Raw genomic sequence first — 23,434 nt, 5'->3', positions numbered from 1 at the left:
TTTCTCTTATTCCAGAGTTTAAGTCATCTGCTTCTTTAAGTGAAAAATCTCACAGCCAGGCTGTTGGTCTTGGCAAAGCACAGTCAGCTTTATTTCAGTGTGATCTAGACAATGAACCATTTCTTCCCATTGGGAAGATAAAGTCTGTTCCTGCTCTTGACCTTGCAGAGAAGGTAGGATCTTCAAACATTTTTTATCCAATGAAAGTATCGACTTCAGATTCTTTGGTTTTACAAGATTTAAGAAGATTTGAAGAAGTTGCCGATTCCTCAAACTATATTTTGGGTAAGAATGTAAACTCTAGTAACATATTTGAAGGTCCATCTGCAGTTGTGGGAAGCAGCTTTTCAGCAAACTTGGTGACATATGATGCAAAGTCACAAGGTACTTTACCAGTGACCAGTAATGCATCTTTAATTATAGTCAGTCAAGGGACTTTGCTGAAAGCTGATGCAGGCCAAGGTAAAATTCCTTGGCCTATGGGAGACAAGTCCAGTTTTACCATACATACAATTATGCAAAATGACTCCTATTTTATAGAGGGCCTGCAGGGGAAGGCTGAATCTGGCACCTATACTCTAGATGATGATACTGAATGCTGTAACCTAGATGAGAATGCTGTTGTATGCAGTACAAGAGTTGATGATCTACAAAGAGAGGTGAGACACAATGAAATGATAGTTGGGGAATGTGGTCTTTTCCAGTACTATTTCAGGAAAATGTGTTATTAACTTGTTTTTATTTTACTTTCTACTATTGCCCAGATATGTGAACAAGGTGACTTGACTAGTGAATGCATTGAGCTAGCAAGTTTAAAAAATGTGCTTGATGATCTAGAGGTTTGTGACAGCTCCCTGGACTGGGAATCTGACTTACAACTGCCATCTAAGGAAGAGAGTGATTTTGAAGAGCCCGTAAGTTTTTCTGTCTGGCATTTCTTGTGGGGTGGGGAAAGAATATTTTAGTTGAAAAATGGGGATGAAAGTAAAGGGCCTATTTCTATCCTCTAATACCAACATGCAACTTACAACTTAGTTTCAACTGATATCCAAGAATATATATACTCCATTAATTTGTTAGGGGTTTGCATAAGAGAAATATTTGTGTTTCAGAGACCATAAGATTTAGTGAGTTCTGTGGTATCTTGGAAAAGGCCATCCTTTGGAGCTCCCAGGCATTTTTTTATCTGGAGACATGCTAACTCTTCCTGGTTGTGCCAGCAAGAACCTTTGGACAGTGTTAAGATTAGGCTCACTGGTAGACATAGTCAATTGTACATTTTTTTTTACTCTGTCTTCAATTTATAAGCATTGGAATAGACCCTGGAATATTTAAATATTTTTTTTAGAAGCTCCTGAAAGATTTGACTTTTTTATTTTTTATTTTTTTTAATTTTTTTAAATTTTTTTATATTTATTTATGATAGTCACAGAGAGAGAGAGAGGCAGAGACACAGGCAGAGGGAGAAGCAGGCTCCATGCACCGGGAGCCTGATGTGGGATTCGATCCCGGGTCTCCAGGATCGCGCCCTGGCCCAAAGGCAGGCGCCAAACCGCTGCGCCACCCAGGGATCCCTGACTTTTTTTTTAAATATATATTTTTAAAGATTTTATTTATTTATTCATAGAAACAGAGAGAGAGAGAGAGGCAGAGACACAGGCAGAGGGAGAAGCAGGCAGCATACAGAGAGCCTGATGTGGGACTCCATCCCAGGTCTCCAGGATCACGCCCTGGGCTGCAGGCGGTGCTAAACCGCTGTGCCACCGGGGCTGCCCGACTTTTTTTTTTTTTTTTTTTTTTTTAAAGATTTTATTTATTTATTCATGAAACAGAGAAAGAGAGAGGCAGAGGGAGGAGAAACAGGCTCCATGTCAGAAGCCCGATGTGGGACTCGATCCGATGTGAGACTCTATCCGGGGACTCTGGGGTCACGCCCTGAACCAAAGGCAGACGCTCAACCGCTGAGCCACCCAGGTGTCCTGAAAGATTTGACTTTGAAGGAATTTTGAAAATTTCAGAACCAATGTTTGCCCAGGAAGGATACTGAGAGTCTTAATATCCACACTAGTTAGTGTCCTCAAAGATAACTAACTTCCTCTCTCCCAAATGAGTGACATATCTATGTATATACACATTCCTTCCATTTATATCATTATTATTGTGTGTGTGTACTAGAAAACTGAGGTGTTATAAAAATTCTGTGTTAGCCTTTCTTTTATACAAGACTTCATTTGTTTGGATCCTTGGATATCTGGGCTTTAATGTTCCTTTGGTTCCATTGCCCATTCTCTTTTGTCTGATATGGTCAGCTTCTTTATAATATATCCTTGTATCTTTATATTATACTAGTCATTTTATACAGCTATACAATAGATGATGTATACTTAATGTTACTTTCCTTTCCTGTTTCCCCATGTGTAACTTTACTTTGTCATTGGTAAGCTGCTAGTTTGGGTTGCAGTCATTTTTAAATATTTAGGTTTAGGCAGTTGATTAGAGAAAATGAACAATGATATTGAGATAAACTTTTCCTTTTATTTATAAAAGGAAACAAATTATTTATTTATAATTATTTAATCCTTTATAATTAAAATAATTTATTTATAATTATTGAACATATTAAAAATTGAAATACAGAGAACTGTGAGGTTAGTTTTATTTTCTTTAATGTTCTAAAGTTGGCATTGTTTAATTCTAATTTTCATTCTCTTAACAATGGGGATGAAAATGATAGCTAACACTGTGTGCTCAAATACTATGCTAAGAGATTTATTTATATACATCAATTCATTTAGTCCTTTGGTCAATCCTATGAGATAGGATTATTGGGGGTTATTATCATCCTGATTTTACAATTGATATTTAGAGGGTTAATAATGGAACTTGCTTATTATTATTGAGGAAGTAGGGGAGCTAGTACTTGAAACTAACCTTATCTATGTATTTAACCATACTATACAATAAACTGCCTTCCTGTTTAACTATTCTTCAGTGAAAGCAAAGCCAGGATTTTGCATTATTTTGGCAAGAGTGAAAATTTTGAAGGGAATTGGTCAAAGTGAATTTCAATAAGAATGAGAAACAAGTATGATCAATTTTAAACTTAGAGTTTCTCATTTTTTTGATAGATCACTTATGTAACTTACATCAGCTTTTTATACACATATATTTAAAGAAATGTAGATACATATTCAGTTAATAGTGATGTGCTAAGGTTAACTCTGACCAGTATTCCAGGTTTTATTTGCCCCTAGCTATAGCCCTAAGTATATTTTTTCAGTTTAGGGAGGATGTTCCATGTATTATCTTTCACTCTTACCTCCATTCTGTGGTCTGCAAGTTGTAATGCCAGTATTAGGGAAACAACGAGCCAGTAATCTTCCTACACGGCTCAGCTTGCCCTTGGAGGGCTTGTTTGTTCCTTGGTTTCTTTCTTATTCTCATCTGTGTCTCAGAAGACTCATTTATACTTGTTTGCCTTACTTTGGTACCTAATCATCATTTCTCTAAATGATTATTTTGGCAGCTACTTATATATGATGTAGCTTGGGGTTATGAAAAGAGTGTAGAGATTTGGAGTCAAAACCTTGTTCAATTATTTTTCAGCCTCATGCATTTGGCAGATGACTTTGGAGGATTATTCTACTCATCTGCATAAAGAAATAAGAATAGTAACAATCAGCCTCATGCATTGTTATATTGAGTGGGGTAGGGTATATAGTACTGCCTGGCTATTAGTTCTCTTCACTTTACAGAAACTAGACTCCTAGGCCCTCACCAGGAGTTTTCTCCTATCATTATTACTCCTGTGTTTCTCTTTCCTTGTTCCTGGTAGCAGCATATTACATTCTTTTAGCTTTTGTGTTAAAATACTGTTTTAGTACTCCTTATTTTGGCCATGTAACTAAATATTATTTAAGATTTACTTTTTCGATTTCTTTTTGTTTTGTTGGTTCTACCTCTTCCACCAAGTACCTAATTTCCTCTCAAGGTTTATTATTTTTTTTAAGGTTTTATTTACTTATTAATGAAAGACACACAGAGAGAGACAGACACATAGGCAGGGGGAGAAGCAGGCTCCATACTGGGAGCCCGATGTAGGACTCATCCAAGGACCCCAGGATCATGACCTGGGCTGAAGGCAGACACTCAACCACTGAGCCATCCAGGTACCCCTCCTCTCAAGGTTTAAATGCTTTTTTCCATGTGATGATTATCCCATCCGTTTTTAGATCCTAATATTTCTATTGAGGTAGACCTAGACCTGAATGCTATCTTGCATAAAATTTTCCATCACCTTAGATGCAACTTGCCTATATCAAAAGAACTCAAACTTTTTTTTATGAAATCAGACTTGTAGATTTTCTTAATTCTTATAGAGAAGTTAACATTTCTTGGTGTCTTCATCATCTTTGATTCATTATTGATTAAAAACTGGGAGATAAACCAATTTTCATTTTTTCCTCCTGATTTCTCCTGTTTCAATTAGTAATGAAGATCTGGTGATCTCTTAAATTCTTCTCATCTTTTTCACTGTATGTTTTCATTTCTTTTTTTTAAAGATTTCATTTCTTTATTAGAGCATAAGCGGTGGGGTGGAGAGGGAGAGAGAGGGAGTAGGCTCCCTTCTGAGCAGGGAGCCCAATGTGGGATTTGATCCCAGGACCCTGAGATCATGACCTGAGCCAAAGGCAGACACGTAACTGACTGAGCCACCCAGGTGCCCTACATTTTCTTTTGTATTACTTGCTCTAGTATCTGTTATGTTTCAGTGCTTTGATATAATGAAATTTTGTTTATTTCTATATTTTAATTCCAGTATAGTTAACAGTGTTATATTAGTTTCAGGTGTACAATATTGTCCATTTGCAATTCTATAGATTACTCACTGCTGATGGTGGTAAGTGTACTCTTAATTCCCTTCACCTATTTTACCCAGCCCTCTGCCAACCATCAGTTTGTTCTCTGTAATTAAGAGTCTGGTTTTGTCTCTTTTTTTTCTTTGTTCATTTGTTTTGTTTCTTAAATACTACATAAGTGAAATATATTTGTTTTTCTCTGACTTATTTCACTTAGCATTATACCTTCCAAATCTATCCATGTTGTTGCAAGTGGCCAGATTTCATTCTTTTTTATGGCTGAGTAATATTAATGAAATTTTATTGAAGTCAAGATTGGAATAGAAACTTTTTTCTTCCTACATTTGGAAGTTCTAGAGTAAAACTGATATTAAATACACATAGGTGCCTGGGGGGAGACACACACACACACACACACACACACACACACAAATACATAAGTTAATGAGCTGTACTGCAAAAAAGTCTCCTTTAGGAATGGGATAATTGAAAATTAAGAACTTTGTGCTCTGTTTAGAGCAGGATTTCTCTTACTGTTATCTTTTGGGATATGATAATTCTTTGTTGTGGGGGGCTTGTTTGTGCCTTTTAGGGTGCTGACCAACATCCCTGGCTTCTCACTAGATGCCAATGGCTACCCTCCCTCTACCCCATGCTCCAAGTTATGACAGTGAAAAATGTCTCCAGGCATTGCCAGATGTTTCTTGGTCAGGGAGAGATGGATGGGGGCAAAATCTTCCACACCTGAGAACCACTGGTGTAGAGAAACCTAGACCAGGGCAGTAGAAGTAGAATATTTATTTTTATACCATCCCAACTTCTAAGAATGTTCATTACTACACAGTGAAAAAACCTTGCTAAAAGAGAATGGAACCAAATTCATCCTTAGGTACATTTTTTTCTCCCCTGAGAAGTATCAAAAAGAGGGAATAATATTTTTAGGAAAATAATGAAACCTAAAAGTAATATATTGTTTTATATGAGAGTATGATGTGAACCTGGTGAAAAGTTCTATATATTTATGTACTGACATCACCAATGATGGTTTCTAATTTCTTTTCTAATAAGTACTTGCTGGGATCTGATGAATCTTTGAGAACTTCTTTTTCAGCATTTAACCTTTACTTCACTGTCAGTTTATATTTCCCACTACTTTTGTTTAAAGAAGTTTGAGGACATAGTATTTTGGTAATTGATCATAGATCCAGTTCTTTGATGCTTTAATTTTTTTTCTAAACGTTTGTGGATTTCTTGAAAATATTCCTGTTGTCTCTTCCCTCCTTTCATCTTTACTTTTGACAACATACCTCTCCTTTAAAAAAAAAAAATTCTTGCACTTGTCAAGAGTAATACCAAAGTTCAAAATCTTCAATGATCATACTTTTATATGGAACAAACTTCTAGGCTTCCTATCTGTAATATTCTATATAGGCAGACTTCCAGACCCTAAGAATAATTTGTAGAGCCTTCCTAGAATTGACCAAACAAGATATGACTTGTATATGAATTTAGGATGGTTGAGAAGATGATCTTAAGAAATTGGTATAACTGCTTAGTATTCATTTTCATGAATGTGAAGGTGAAGTCTAAAATTAATCCTATTTTTTTGATTTTTTTAAATCTCCTTTTATAGGTAGGTCATTCTAATACGGACATTAATCAGCCTTTTTCATCTATATTGCCTCCATTTATTCCTCATGAGCCAGCCAGAGAGTTGGAGTATCACTCTTCAGATCTCAGAATGTTGAGAGTATCTCCTGACACTGTGCAAAAGACTCTCGAACATTCAGCAGGTATGTAGAAAAGGAGATATTAGGTGTTCTTATGGCTAGCTTGTTAAAAATACCTTGCTAAGGCTAATTTTTTATTTTTAGACTCCTGTAATAATATTAATTTTGGATTAAATGTATTTATAAATCCCCAGATATTTTATTAGATGAATCATTTGGTTTTTCATTGTCTTCTCTGTGGCAATGTTATAACTCAATTACATGAGGAGTCTGATATTAGAGTCAGTTTATTATTTCTGTATTCCATTCTGTGACTTGAAGGGAAAAAAGAAATTAATGGAACAGAAAAGGAGAAGAGTAGATCCAAATAAGTTTGTAGAGAGGAAACTGAGAGATCAGTTCTGAGGTAGAAAACAAGATTATCTGCTGAAGGAGAGGTAGTGAGTGGTAAAGGAGGGTTAGGGGGTTTGAGGAGAGTAGCTTGGTGCAGGCTCAGAATTTAGGTTACTAAGTAGGAGTTGCAGCTGACCAAGAACTAGCAAAAGAATTGGCAGGTCGTTCTGAGAAGTCAGCTGAGATTGGAGATAATTTTGTAATGTTACCAGCCTTAATGGAATCTGGTTTTTCTCTATTAAAACTCAGGACTACAGAAAATGAGTTATAGGATTGATCCTTGGTTGAGGGATTTGTTGAGTGGCCACGTGGATATGGTGGATGGAAAGCAGTGGAAGGGTATCAGTAAGAGTTGATCACCTGTTGGTTTTAGCCTGAATAGAGAAAGAAGAGAAACCACAAGAATTATTAGTTGGAGAAAATAGAAGGGACGGAGGTTTATTTATGAAGTTGAATAGATCATGTGGATATAACTTATGGAGAGAGCTAGAGTAATGGGTAATTTTGGTCAGATTGAAGTGGTACATTTAAATGGGGATTTGTTTTAAATTTAAATTTAGATCAGTTTGAAGGGTGATTAGATCCATTGTATGGCCTTGGGATTGGATAGTAGAAATTGAATAAAGATCAATAGGGTAGAAAACAAATTGTGATTTTGAAGCTATCTTATTGGCTTAGTTAACTATGTTTAATTATCTTCTGGTTAATATGGGATTTGATGTTAAGGGAAATCTGTGAACCCAGTCCTTGAAGTCTTCACAAAACAGGAGGAACTGGGAGTTGCAAGGAGAAAGTGATAGTGGGGGATGGTAGAGAAGCTTGTGTGTGGCCTAAACCTCAAAAAGGAGGTTTCATTTATTTTTATTTGAGAAATATGGAAAATAATGATAAATCATTGTGAGAAGTAGTTAAATGTCACTTCCATCTCTCCTTGTTTCTAGAGAATATGTGGAAGAGGGCTGCAAGGGCAGTATGTGAGACATTACTAAATAGCACAAAGGTTTCAAAGAGCACAGGAGAAAGGTTGAGAGGGGAGGAGTAAATCTTGGGAAGAACCAAGGTAAGAAGACAGAGCAGTAATAGAATGTGGGGGCAGGAGATTATTTGCTTTTGTCTGGACCAGGGATTTTAGTGATGAGCATAGTTGAAATCACTGTATCTAATTGTTTAAATGTATCAGAAATAATTTTGATGTCAGAATTATTTGAGAGTCTCAGGTCATGTCTGGCCTGGTCTCAGAGGTGAGAGGAGGACTACCGTAGGATTTGATAAGGGCACCGTGTCTAAATATGTCTTCTTGGGGGCTCTCTCTTTTAATGATTATAGCATGGCTTGATAAAGAATTCTCAAGTTGTAATCTGTATCACCCTGCTTTTGCCTTTACATCCTTTGAAATTGTCCTAAAATTCTGGATATTCTGTTCTATTCTGTTTTTTTTTTTTTTTTTTTTCTTTTTTCTCTTTTTTCTCTTTTTTCCCCACTTTACATTTCAGTTTGGCAAGTTTCTGTTGACGTACCTTAAAATTCACTGATTCATTCTTTGGTATATCCAGCCTATTGATGAGCCCATCAAAAGCATCCTTCATTTCTGTTACACTGTTTTTTGACTTCTGTCATTTCTTTTTGATTCTTTGAGTTTCCTTCCCTCTGCTTATATTACTTAGTCTCTTCAGACTGTTTTTTTGCCTTATAACATGCCTTGTAATTTTTTGTTCAACACTGGGCATGATGGGGGCACATGGGTGGCTCTGTGGTTGAGAGCCTTTGGCTCTGGATATGATCGAGGGATCCTGGGATGAGTCCCGCATTGGGCTCCCTGCAGGGAGCCTGCTTCCCCCTCTGCCTATGTCTCTGCCTCTCTCTGTGTGTCTCTCATGAATAAATAAATAAAAATCCTTTTTAAAAAGAACAAAACCACTGGGCATGATGTATTAGGTAAAAAGAAGTGAGGTAAATAGGCCTTTGGTGTGAGGTTTTGAGTTTACTGGCTAGAAGTTAGGCTGTTTAATTGTTTGCTGTAATTGTTGTCAGACACTAAAATTTCCTTTGATGTCCTTGTTTTTTCTCTCCTGTTGTCTTTTGGTTTCTGTTGACACTCTGTTTTATTTTTTAATTTTTATTTATTTTTTTATCTTAAAGATTTTATTTATTTATTCATGAGAGTCACAGAGAGAGAGAGTCAGAGACACAGGCAGAGGGAGAAGCAGGCTCCTGCAGAAACAGGCCTGACATGGGACTTGATCCTCGGTGTCCGGGATCATGCCCTGAGCCAAAGGCAGACGCTCAACCACTGAGCCACCCAGGCATCCTGACACTCCTTTTTTATTTTTATTTATTTATTTATTATTTTTTTAAAGATTTTATTTATTTATTCATAGAGACACAGATAGAGAATGAGAGGCAGAGACACAGGCAGAGGGAGAAGCAGGCTCCATGCAGAGAGCCCGACGTGGGACTGGATCCAGGGTCTCCAGGATCATGCCCTGGGCTGCAGGCGGTGCTAAACCGCTGCACCACCGGGGCTGCCCCTGACACTCCTTTTTAAATAGGGTCCGGGCCTTGCTTACATTCCATCATCTGTAATATTCTGTTATTATAGAGGAGCCTTATTAATGTAGTGATAAGTTGTGGAGGGGAGAGGTTGCATTATAATAATCTTATGATTAGGAGTCAGTCTTTAGTGAGCCTGTGTCCCTGAGCTATTGCTTTTACAAGCACTTCTTAGCATTTTTCTTTTGCCTAGGTGAAGTAGGAAGCCTGGGAGGTGGGGCTAGAGTTGTGTGTTTCCCTTCTTCCAGGTTGGTTAGATTTTTGTAAAACCCAGTTGGTTAGACTCTAGTAATAGAGTTTCCCTGAGGCCAGTCTATCTGGTCTTCTTCTAAAATGATTATCCTTCCCTGTGCCAAGAGTATGAGAGTATTTTTGTCTCATGTTCATCTTAATAGCTTTGTGGGGTCCCCCGAAGTAAAGCTCATGAAAATGTAGAGTTCTTTCTGAAGCTCTAAAACCCTTACAAGGGTTTTTTTTTTGTTTTTGTTTTTTTGGCTTTAAGAGTTCTCTCTAAAGTAAGTTCATGCTTAGCCTCTAGCAGTTGGTTAATTAAAGTTTAATTTTTCCTAGGCATTCGTGATTCCAGTGTCTTCTCCGTGCAATATGTGATTCTTTATCTTCATCTCTCTCTGGTTTTCAGGATAGTTGTTTTACTTTGTGAACTCACTTCTCTGATGGATCCAAGAGTTGTTGATTTTCAGTTTGTTCAGTTCTTTTCTTCTGTAGATATGAGTGACTTCTAAGCTCTTTACCTGTTGGACAAGAAAATTTTCTTTTTAAAAAATTGTCAAAATATAGAAGAGCAACTAAGCTAGAGCTTTGGAAGGTGAAATATATTTAGAATGGAAATTGAAGCCATCTGTCATTAGTTTTTTTTAAAAAACAGTTCTATTGAAATGAAATTTACATGTAATACATTTCACCCATTTAAAGTTTACAGTTCACCAAGTTGTACAAACATCACTATATTCTTAATTATATTTTTGTTTTTTGAGTTGTTATTTAAATGCTAGTTCATTAACATACAGTGTAATATTAGTTTCAGGTGTACAGTATACTGATTCGACACTTCCATAAAACACTTGGTGCTCATCACAGCAGGTGACCTTTTTTTTCTTTTTTTTTTTTTTTTGCAGGTGCCCTTCTTAATTCCCATCACCTATTTATCTTGTGTCCCCCCCCCCCCCCCCACTTCCCATCTGGTAACCATCCTCACTACACTCTAATTTTTGTTTCTGTTTTATTTTTTTAAGATTTATTTATTTATTTTAGAGAGAGAGCAGGCACAAACAGGGGGAATGGCAGAGGGAAAGAGAGAGAGAGAATCCTTAAGCAAACTCTGTGCTAAGCAAAAAGCTTGATGTAGGGCTCAATCCCAGGACCTGAGATCATGACATGAGCCAAAATCAAGAGTTGGACACTTTACTGACTGAGCCACCCAGGGAGCCCAATACACTCTAATTTTAAAACATTTTTATACCCAAATACCCTGTACCTGTTTGTACTCAGTCCTCATTCCACACCTCCCTCACCCCTAGGCAATCTAGGCAACCACTAATCCACTGTGTCTATAAATTTGCGTATTTTGGACATTATCATATAAATCAAATCATGTCATTGATTTGTATGTATGTATCATGTATGTGATCTTTTTTGAGTGGCTTCTTTCATTGATTTCAAGATTTGCCTGTATTATAGCAAGTATCAGTACTCGTTCCTTTTTATTACCAAGTATAGATATGTCACATTTTGTTTACCCATTCATCAGTTGATGGACATTTGGATTTTTTTCCAGTTTGGGGTGTTATGAATAATACTGCTATGAACATGTGCATGTTTTTGTGTATATTTTTCATTTCTCTTTGATATATATCAAGGAGTGGGTTGCTGGTTTATGGAAACAGCATTTAACATTTTTGAAGGACTGTTAAACTGTTTTCCAAAGTGTGTAACATATTACATTCCCATCAGCATGATGAGGGTTCTAATTTCTCCACATCTCAACACTTGTTATTTTCTGTCTTTTCAGTTATAGCCATTCTGGTGGGTATGGAATGGTATCTTGTGATTTTGATTTACATTTACCAATTGCTAATGATGTTGAGCATTTTTTCTTGTTTATTGGCCATGTGTATATCCTTAGATATTTACTTTTTAACTAGGTTACTGATTTTTTAAATATTGAGTTGTTAGAGTTCTTTTTATACTTTGGATGTAGGTTGTTTATCAGATATATTATCTGCAAAAATTTTCTCCCGCTCTGTGGGTTGTCTGTTCACTTACTTGATGGTATTGATTGCAGCACATAGTTTTGAATTTTGATGAAGTCCACTTTATTGGTTTTTCTTTTTTTTTTTTTTTTTTTAAGATTTTTATTTATTTGAGAAAGAGAGAGAGAGAGATCAGAAGCAGGGGGGAAGGGCAAAAGGAGAAGCAGACTCCCCGCTGAGCAGGAAGCCCCGAGCCAGACTTGATCCTAGGACTTTGGGATTATGACCTGAGCTGAAGGCAAACATTTACCTGACTGAGCCCCCCAGGTGCCTGGTTTTTCTTTTTTTTTTTTTTTTTAAATTTATATATATTCATGAAAGACGTACAGAATGGGGCAGAGACACAGGTAGAGGGAGAAGCAGTCTCCTTTCGGAGAGCCTGATGTGGGACTCGATCCCAGGACCCTGGGATCATGCCCTGAGCCAAAGGCAGAGGCTCAACTACTGAGCCACCCAGGCATCCCAAAAATTAATATTTTAAGTAGTGGTAAAATACACATGACATAAAATTTACCATCTTAAACATTTTTAAAAACATAGTTCAGTGGCAAAAATACATTCACATTGTACAACTATCACTGCCATCCATCCACAAAACTTGTAAAACAATCTCTGTTACTATTAAACACTAATTCCACATACCTCCTGTTGGTTAACTCTCATTTTACTTTTTATCTCTTAATTTGACTACTTTAGGTACCTAATATAAGTGGAATTGTACAGTATTTGTCTTTTCATGACTGGCTTATTTCACTTAGAATAATCTTTTCAAGATTCATCCATATTGTAGTATGTGTCAGATTGTGCTGAATGTGTAGATATGTTTTGGGAACATTGCTATCATAATATTTAGAGCTGTGAAATTGGGTTGTCTTTCCTTTGAGAGAATGTCATCTTATATACTTTGATCTATAAATACGGGATGTCTTTCCATTATTTGGGTTTTCTTTATTTCTTTCAACAAGATTTTGTAGTTTTCAGTGTACAAGTCTTGCACTTCTTTGTTAAATTAATTCTGAGTCATTTAATCCTTTTGTTGAAAAAGAGATTGTTTTCTTTCTTTCTTTTTTTTTTTTTTTTTAAGATTTTATTTATTTATTCATGACAGACACACAGAGAGGGAGAGAGAGAGCCAGAGACACAAGCAGAGGGAGAAGCAGGCTCCATGCAGGGAGCCCGATATGGGACTTGATCCTGGGTCTCCAGGATCCGGCCCTGGGCTGAAGGCAGCCCTAAACCCTTGAGCCACCCGGGCTGCCCGAGATTGTTTTCTTAATTTCACTTTTGCAATGTTCATTGCTAGTGTATGGAAATATAGTTGAATTTTGTATGTTAGTTTTATAGCTGCAATCTTGCTGTACTATTTATTATCTCTAATATTTTTTTTGTGTGGATTGCTTAAAACTTTTTTATACAAGACCATGTCATCTGCAAATAGAATTTTCTGTCTTTCCAACATGGATGCCTTTTATGTATTTCAATTCCCCAACTGCCCTGACTAGAACCTTCAGTACGATGTTGCATAGAAGTGGCAAGGATGGACATTCTTGTCTTCTTGCCCTGGTCTTTGTAGAAATGTATAAAGTCTTTTATCATTAAGCATGATGTTAGCTGTGGGATTTTTGTAAATGCTGTTTATCAGGTTGAGGAAGTTCCATTTGTAGTTTTTAGAGCATGTTTATCAAGTTATCCTGTAAGGTGTTAGATTTTGTTAAATATTTTTTCTGCCTTTTATGATGATCATATGGTTTTTGTCTTATATTCTGATAATATATATAGGATTATTAATTAATTTTCTATGTTGAACCAACCTTGCATTCTTGGTTACATATGCCATTTGGTTATGGGCATACAATCCTTTTGTATGTTGTTGGATTTGTTTTGTCGGTAATTTCTTGAGGTTTTTTGTGTTTATATTCATAGTAGGTACTGGTGCGTGGATTTGTTGTGATTTTTGCTATTACTGGGTTTTGGTACAAGGATAATGCTAATGTCACCAGTTGAGATGAGAAGCATTGTCTCTTCTAGTTTTTAAGAGTTTGAAAAGGATTAGTTTTTATTGAATGAAACTCACTGTAAAGCTGCCTAGCATAGTCTTTGTAGAAGTTTTAAAATTACTAATTTCATGTCTCTACTTGCTGTAAGTCTATTTAGATTTTATATTTTTCATGAATCAGTTTTTGTAATTTTTTGTCCTTTGTGAAATTTATCCATTCCAGCGAGGTTATCTAATTTGTTGGCATATAGTTGTTCATGGTATTCCCATGTAATCCTTTTTATTTTGGAAGATTGTTAGTAATATCCCTTCTTTCATCCTGATTTTGACAATTTGAGTTTTTCTATTTCTCTCTTTTTTTTTTGGTGAGTCTAGCTAAATTTTGTCAATTATGTTCATATTTTCAAAGAAATAAATTTTGGTTTTTCTACTTTTTCTGATCTTTTCCCCAACTTTTTAGATCTCTGTTTCAGGGGATCCCTGGGTAGCTCAGCGGTTTAGCGCCTCCCTTCGGCCCAGGGCGTGATCCTGGAATCCCAGGATTGAGTCCTGCATCAGGCTCCCAGCATGGAGCCTGCTTCTCCCTCTGCCTGTGTCTCTGCCTCTCTTTCTCTCTCTTTCTCTCTCTTTCTCTCTCTCTCTCTCATAAATAAATTTAAAAAAATCTTTAAAAAAATAAATAAATCTCTGTTTCATTTCCAGTTTAGTCTTTATTTTTTTCCTTTCACATTTCAGCTTTAGTTTGTGCTTTTTACGGTTTCTTACCGTGAAAGAATAGGTTATTGATTTGAGACTTTTTAAAAAAGATCTTTCATCTATTTATTTGAGAGAGAGAGTGCACATGCACATGAGCAGTGGGGAAGGGCAGAGGGAGAGAGAGAAGCAGACTTCCTGCTGAGTGAGTTGCCTGATTCAGGGCTGGATCCCATGACCTGGAGACCACAACCTGAGCTGAAGGCAGATGCTTAACTGACTGAGCACCTGGACGCCCTAAGACTTTGTTTTTGACATAGGTGTTTACAATGATAAATTTCTAAGCACTATGTTAGTGACATGCTCATAGTTTTGGTTTATTGTGCTTTTTACTTAATTCACCTAAAACACTTTAGTTTCCATTGCAATTTGTTTTCATTGACCCCTTGGTTATTTGGGAATGTCTTGTTTAATTTCCACATATTTGTGAATTTCTTTTTGTTATTAATAGCTCATTTGATTCCATTTTTGTTGGACAGCACATACTTTGTATGATTTTAGGTTATCTAAATTTTATTGAGGCTCACTCTCATGTCTTAGTGTATAGTTTATTCTGTAGAATGTATGGTTTACTGTAGAGAAGAATGCACATTCTGCTATTGTTAGGTGTGTGTTCTATACATGTCTCTTAGTTCTAATGGGTTTATAGGGTTCAAGTCTTCTGATAGGGTTCAAGTCCTGTATCCTTGTTGATCTTCTGCCTAGTTTTCTGTTTTCGAAAGTAAGCTATTGAAATCTCCAGCAGTTATTGCTTAATTGTCTGTTTTATCATTTTTTTGGGTCATATTTGCTTCCTATATCTTGAGACCATGATATTAAGTGCATTTAAGTTTGTAATTGTTATATATTCCTGATGGATTGACTTTGTTGTTATAAATAGTCTCTCTTTAATTCTAGTAACAGTTTTTTTTGTTTTAAGGTCATTTTCTCTTACTTCAGAATAGTCATTTCAGTTATGCTTGCTGCTTTATGGCATGTTTTTCATCTTTTTACTTTCAACCTATTTGTATTTCTGAACCTAAAGTGTATCTCTTGTACACACCTTATAATTGGATCTTACTGATCTTTTTTTAAATACAGACTGACAATCTTTGCCTTTTGATTTAATTGTTTAATCAGTTCATATTCAATGCCATTATTGATTAAGATTGGATATATATTTGCTGGGTTTCTTTTTGTTTTCCATGTTTCATGTCTTTTTATTATGTTCCTATCTTACTGCTTTTTATTGGACTTTGTGAATATTTCTAGTGTCATATTTTATTTTATTTGTTATTTTTAAAGATTTTATTTATTTGAGGGAGAGAGAGAACAAGCACATACACATAGAGGGAGAGGGAGAAGCAGACTCCTTGTTGAGCAGGGAGCCTGATGTGGGGCTCCATCTCAGGACTCTAGGATCATGATCTGAGCCAAAGGCAGATGCTTAATTGACTGAATCACCCAGGTGCCCCAAGTGTCACATTTTAATTTCTTTAATGATTTTCTAGCTAATTTTTTTAGGATATATTCTAGTGGTTGGTTTAGGGATTACAAAATTTATCTTTTAGAATATATACCTTATTTATACTAACTTAATTGTAGTATGATACAGAGACGTTACTCCTATATAGCTCTATTCTCTATTTTTTTTCTATTCTCTATTTTTTGTGTGTGCTATTATTGCTATACATATTACCTATATGTGTTACAAACACACAAGAATACTTTGTTACATTATTATACTTATTTATATAATTTTATGTATGTTTAAGGAACTGAGAAGAGAGCTAGTATTTATAGAACTTATATTAATCCTTCTAATTTACCATTTTTAATTCTCTTCATTTGTTCCTGAATTTGTTACCATCCAGTGTCTTTTCCTTACTTCACGCCAGCTTTGCTTCTGCCTGCCTCTTTTTGATGTCATTGTCAAATATGTTACATTTCTATGTTATAGCCCCCTTAACATAGTTATATACATATCACTTTGTGTAAAATTGCTTTTAAAATCAGTTAAGAAAGGAAAAGAAATATGGAAATATGCTTTTTGTAATTACCTATATAATTATCTTTACTAGCACTGTCTTGTTTTGTAAATTCAAATTACTCTCTGGTATCACTTGCTTTCAGCCTGAAGAATTCCTTTAATATTTCTTGTATATGATGATTCTGCTACCAACAGATTCTCTCAGAATATTTTTATTTCATCCTTTTGAAAGAGTTTTGTTGGGTTTAGAATTCTTGGTTGATAATATTTTTGTTTGAGCCTCTGAGTATGTCTTCCCACAGTCTTCTGGCCTTTATTGTTTCTGATGAGAAGTCAGCTGTTACTCTTATTACAATTCCCTTATATGTGATTGGTTTTCTCTTGCTGCTTTCAAGATATTCAGTCTTTCAACATTTTGATTATGATGTATTGGGGTGGGTCTCTGTATTTATGCTACACAGAGTTCATTGAGCTTCTCAGATGTGTAGATTATTTTTCCATTTATTTGAGTCTTTTCCCACTTCTTTCATCAGTGTCTTATAGTTTGCAGTGTGCAGATCTTTCACACCCTTGTTTAAATTTATTTCTAGGGTTTTTTTTCCTTTTAAATATAATTGTAAATGGGATTGCATTCTTAACTTCTCTAATAGTTCTTTATTAGTGTATAAAAGTATAACTGATTTTTGTATGTTAATTTTGTATCCTGCAACTTTACTGAATTTATTTACTAGTTCTAACAGTTTTTTGGTAGAGTCTTTAGGGGTTTCCATATGTAATATCATGTTATGTGTAAATAGAGATAGTTTTACTTCTTCCTTTACTATTTGGATGCCCCTCCCCCCTTTTCTTGCCTAATTGTTCTGGCTAGGATTTCCAATACTATGTTGAATAAAAGTGGTGAGAGTGGGATATTGTTCTTGATCTTAGAGGAAAAACTTTCAGCTTTTCACTGTTGTTAGCTGTGGGGCCTTATATATGGCCTTTGTAATGTTGAGGCATGTTCCCTCTACACCCCCTATATTGAGAGTTTTTATCATGAATGGATGTTGAATTTTGTCAGTTGCTTTTTCTGCATCCATTAAGCTGATCACATGATTTTTATCCTTCATTTTGTTAATATTGGTGTATCATATTGATTGGTGATTTGCAGATATTGAGCCATCCTTGCATTCCTGGAATAACACCCATTTAATCATGGTAAAATCATGATTCTTTTAATGTATTGTTGAATTTGGTCTGCTAGTATTTTGTTGAGGATTTTTCATCTATGTTCATTGGAGTAATGGCCTGTAATTTTACTTTTTTGTAATTCTCTTGTCTGGTTTTGGTATCAGAGTAACGCTGGCTTTGTAAAATGAGTTTGGAAGTGTTTCTTTTTATTTTTTGGAAGAATTTGAGAAATTTTGGTATTAATTATTTGACACTTCCATGGAACTCACCAGAGAAGCCATCTGGTTCTGGAGTTTTTCTGTTGGGACACTTTCGATTATGGATTCTAATTTTAGTATTTGTGCTGCTGAAGCAAGCACTTGATTATGGATTCAAACTCCTTACTAGTAATTGTTCTATTCAGGTTTCCTGCTTTTTCATGATTCAGTCTTGGTAGGTAATATGTTTCTTCTAGGCTGTAAAATTTTTTGCTGTAAAATTATTTGTAGAAAGTCTTTCATGATCTTTTGTATTTCTGTGATACCAGTTGTAATATTTCCTTTTTCATTTTCGTATTTTATTATTTGAGTCCTCTGTTTTTTGTTTTTTTTTGGGGGGTGGGACAGAGGTGGTAGTGATTTTAGTTAAAGGTCTATCAGTTTGGGGATCCTTGGGTGTGGCTCAGTGGTTTAGCACCTGCCTTTGAACCAGGGCATGATCCTGGAGTCCTGGGATCGAGTCCCACGTCGGACTCCCTGCATGGAGCCTGCTTCTCCCTCTGCCTGTGTCTCTGCCTCTCTCTCTCTGTGTGTCTCTCATGAATAAATAAATAAAATCTTAAAAAAAAAAAAAAAAAAGGTCTGTAATTTCTTTATCTTTTAGAAGAACCAGACCTTTGTTTTATTGATGAATATTTTTTCTATTGTCCTTTTAGTCTACTTCATCTATTATCTGCTCTGGTCTTTGTTTCCTTCCTTCCACTGGCTTTGGGCTTTGTTCTTTTTCTGGTTCCTTAAGATGTAAAGATTGGGTATTTATTTGAGATTTTCTTATTTCTTGATATAGGCATTTGTCCTATGAACTTCCTTCTTAGAACTGCCATAACTGCACTCCATAAGTTTTGGTATATTTATATTCTCATTTGTTTCAAGATTTTTTTATTTTTATTTTTTCTTTATTTCTTCAGTCTTTTTTTTTCTCAGAAAACTTTTTATAACTTCTATTCCCTTTCAAGTTACTATGCAGATTACATTCATCCCTTCTCTTTTATTTTTTTTTATTGGTGTTCAATTTACTAACATACAGAATAACCCCCAGTGCCCGTCACCCATTCACTCCCACCCCCCGCCCATCTCCCCTTCTACCACCCCTAGTTCGTTTCCCAGAGTTAGCAGTCTTTACGTTCTGTCTCCCTTTCTGATATTTCCCACACATTTCTTCTCCCTTCCCTTATATTCCCTTTCACTATTATTTATATTGCCCAAATGAATGAGAACATATAATGTTTGTCCTTCTCCGACTGACTTACTTCACTCAGCATAATACCCTCCAGCCTTCTCTTTTATTTTCCTTAAAGAGTTAATACTTGGTTCTGTACTTCCTTATCTGATAATTCACTCAATCCATTTAATTCTGTATTTAGTTGCTTTATTGAAGTTCACCATTGGGTTTAGAACAGCAGTCACTAATAATTTAGTAAAAAGAGTTCAGAATTTGGAGTTAGAATTAAAAGGTTAAAGTACGTGTGTTTGTCACTTCTGTAGAACTCTGGAGAAGTTATATATCTTTACCACTCAAAATGTGGTCTGTGGGCTAAAAATATGAGACATCACTTAGGAGTTTGTTAGAAATGCAAATTTCTTATCCAACCCTAGACATATTTTTAAAAAAATTTTTTTAAATTTATTTATGATAGTCACAGAGAGAGAGAGAGAGGCAGAGACACAGGCAGAGGGAGAAGCAGGGTCCATGCACCGGGAGCCTGATGTGGGATTCGATCCTGGGTCTCCAGGATCGCACCCTGGGCCAAAGGCAGGCGCCAAACCGCTGCGCCACCCAGGGATCCCCAACCCTAGACATATTAAATCAGAATCTGTAAGTTAACAAGATCTCCATATTGAGAAGCAACAGTATATCTTCAACTTTGAAACTTAATTTCTTTATATGTAAAGTGCAGACAGTCCCCCATTTAGGATGCTTTGACTTAGGATTTTTATCTTTATGATATGCATTCAGTAGAAACCATACTCCAAATTGCGCATTTAGATATTTTCTTAGGCTAGCCATATGTGGTTATGATATTCTTTTGTGATGTTGGGCAGCAGCAGAGCCACAGCTCCCAGTCAGTCACATGATTATAAGGGTAAAACCCTAATAGGCTTATAACCATTCTGTACCCATATAACCATGCTGTTTTTCACTTTTCGTACAGTATTCAATATACATATTCAACATTATATTATAAAATAGGTTTTGTGTTGGGTAATTTTGCCCAAATTAGGCCAATGTAAGTGTTCTGAGCATGTGTAAGTTAGACTTGGCTAAGCTGTGATGTTTGGTATGTTAGATTATTGTATGTATTTTTGACTTACTATGTTTTCATCTTATGATGGCCTTTTTGGGATGTAACCCTATTTTAAGTTGAGGAAGATCTGTATAGATAAAACTTGTTGTATATGTCAACCATCTTGCCATCATCTGACATACCATGTGTTTTACCAATTTATTTTTTATCTACTTCCTGCTATTAGAATGTAAGCTTTGTCTATTACCTTATTTCTATATCTAGAACTGTGACTGGCACATAGTAAACATTAAATTTTTTTTTAATGAACAAATGGAAAAATGCATATTTTGTCAAATCTTGTCATTTTAATTTTAGTCTTTTACTTTCAACTGCCATTTAGAACTAGAAGTACTATTTTAGACAATACAGAAATTTCTGTTGTACAGAAAGTTCTAATAGTGTTACTTATGGTATTGCATTCCATTCGCACACGTCTTCAGTCTTTAGTTCTACAGTTCTGATGTAATCAATTAGCAACTCCCCGTGCCATTTAGAATTTAGTTCAAAATCCTTGATGTAATCTTTAGACATTTTATAGTTTCATATAGTTAAAAAATATATATATCTTTCTCAGGGTACATTTCTTAGAAGAATCATTTAAACCCACTGCATATATAGAATCCATCTGGGCCATATTGCATTGCCCTCGTAGGACTTGAGGAAAAGCGGAACCCATGAAAATAAGTTGATGATTATTTGCTATGCCATGGAATAAAGTATTTTGTATCTGATTGAGGAATTGTATGTCTTTTACTAACATACATGACACAATAACAAGTTAATTTGTTAGACTATAACTAGGGTGAAATTAAAGCCCAGTCTGGATAGCATTTTCCCATTATGTTAAAAATTCTTTAAAAATCCAAATTTAAGATCAATATAATATCATATCAAATGGATATGCTATTTTTAAACATTACTCTATTGTTGAGTATTGAAATTATGTCTGCATTAGATTGCTGTTGTAAATGGCTTTGTAATTAATATCTTTGTAAATATTTGTCTCCTTTGATGACTCTTAGAATTCATTACTAGAAGTATAAAGGTCAAAGAAAAGAAAGCTTGTTATATTATTTTATGCATAAGATAAGTATTTCTTAATTAAACATATATTAGTATTAATAAATTTCTTTTTTTAGGAGATACTTCTAAAGGAGGCATAGCTGAAATTACTCAATCCAGCTTGAAACCAGGTATCACTACTACTAGAGAATCAGATACTGGATCTCTATTATCCTTGTTCCCTGAGGACTTTCCTCAATTGGCTTTAAGATCTCCTCAAGAGATTACTATTGGTCAACACTCTGATACACTCCACCAACAGGAATTGGTAGGAAGTCATAAAACTGAAGAGACTCCAAAAGTTTCAACTGTTCCTAAACTAGATGACCAGAACACTGGGATATCAACAGTACCTTCTAGTTCCTACTCACAGAGAGGGAAGCCCAGTATTTTACACCAACAGTCCTTGCCAGACAGTTATCTAGCTGAAGAGGCTCTTAAAGTTGCAGCTGTTCCGGAACCTACTGACCAGAAGACTAGCATACCTACAGTCCTTCCAGGTTCCTACTCACTTGGAGAGAAACATTGTATTTTCTACCCTCAGACCTTGCCAGAGAGTCATCTAACTGAAGAGGCTGTAAGAGTTTCGGCTTTTTCTGGTCTTGCTGACCAGAAGACTGACATACCTACAGTCCTTCCAAGTTCCTATTCGCTCAGAGAAAAGCACAATATCTTTTACCAACAGGCCTTGCCAGACAGTCATCTAACTGAAGAGGCTGTTAGAGTTTCAGCTGTTCCTGGTCCTGCTGACCAGAAGACTCGCATACATATAGTCCTTCCAGGTTCCCACTCACTTGGAGAGAAGCACAAAATCTTCTGCCAACAGGCCTTGCCAAACAGCCATCTAACTAAAGAGACTCTAAAAGTTTCAGCTGTTCCTGGTCCTGTTGAACAGAAGAGTGTAATACCTATAGTCCTTCCAGGTTCCTACTTACTTGGAGAGAAACGTAATATTTTCCACCCTCCGACATTGCCAGAGAGTCATCTAACTGAAGAGGCTGTAAGAGTTTCGGCAGCTGTTCCTGGTTCTGTTGACCAAAAGACTGGCATACCTACAGTCCTTCCAGGTTCCTTTTCACTTGGAGAGAAGGCCAGTATCTTTCACCAACAGGCCTTGCCAGAGAGTCATCTAACTAAAGAGGCTCTAAGAGTTTCAGCTGTTCCTGGTCCTATTGACCAGAAGACTGGCATACCTACGGTCCTTCCAGGTTCGTACTCACTTGGAGAGAACTGTAATATATTCCAACCTCAGACTTTGCCAGACGGTCATCTAACTGGAGAGGCTGTAAGAGTTTCAACTGTTCCTGGTCCTGTTGATCAGAAGACTGGCATTCCTACAGTCCTTTCAGGTTCCTACTCACTTGGAGAGAAACGTAATATTTTCCACCCTCAGACTTTGCCAGGCATTCATCTAACTGAAGAGGCTCAAAGAGTTTTGGCTGTTCCTGGTCCTGCTGACGAGAAGACTGGCATACCTACAGTCCTTCCAGGTTCCTACTCACTTGGAGAGAAACGTAATATTTTCCACCCTCAGACTTTGCCAAGCATTCATCTAACTGAAGAGGCTCAAAGAGTTTTGGCTGTTCCTGGTCCTGCTGACGAGAAGACTGGCATACCTACAGGCCTTGCAGGTTCCTACTCACTTGGAGAGAAGCGTAATATTTTCTACCCTCAGACCTTGCCACAGAGTCATCTAACTGAAGAGGCTCTAAAAGTGTTGGCTGGTCCTGGTCCTGTTGATCAGAAGACTGGCATACCTACAATCCTTCCAGGTTCCTACTCACTTGGAGAGAGACGTAATATTTTCCACCCTGAGAATTTGCGAGACAGTCATTTAACTGAAGAGGCTCTAAGAGTTTCAGGTGTTCCTAGTCCTGCTGACCAGAAGACTGACATACCTGCAGGCCTTGCAGGTTCCTACTCACTTGGAGAGAAGCGTAATATTTTCTACCCTCAGACCTTGTCACAGAGTCATCTAATTGAAGAGGCTATAAGAGTTTCTGCTTTTCCTGGTCCTGCTGACCAGAAGACTGGCATACCTACAGGCCTTGCAGGTTCCTACTCACTTGGAGAGAAGTGTAATATTGTCCACTCTGAGACTTTGCCAGACAATCATTTAACTGAAGGGACTCAAAGA

General features: G+C 36.3%; 1 protein-coding gene across 1 annotated transcript in view; it reads left to right on the top strand.

Moving 5' to 3' along the window:
• Nucleotides 1-23,434, top strand: part of ALMS1 (ALMS1 centrosome and basal body associated protein) — a 215,567-nt gene that overhangs the window by 43,726 nt on the left and 148,407 nt on the right. Inside the window, exons 6-10 of the mRNA XM_038561747.1 lie at nt 541-659; nt 765-914; nt 6,493-6,652; nt 21,375-21,598; nt 21,731-23,351. Of these exons, the coding sequence (XP_038417675.1) occupies nt 541-659; nt 765-914; nt 6,493-6,652; nt 21,375-21,598; nt 21,731-23,351 (2,274 nt within the window). The remainder of the gene's footprint in view (nt 1-540; nt 660-764; nt 915-6,492; nt 6,653-21,374; nt 21,599-21,730; nt 23,352-23,434) is intronic.

Source organism: Canis lupus, chromosome 17 (assembly GCF_011100685.1).
Source record: "Canis lupus familiaris isolate Mischka breed German Shepherd chromosome 17, alternate assembly UU_Cfam_GSD_1.0, whole genome shotgun sequence".
Lineage (NCBI taxonomy): Eukaryota > Metazoa > Chordata > Mammalia > Carnivora > Canidae > Canis > Canis lupus.
This window is presented reverse-complemented; position numbering and strand designations above follow the sequence as displayed.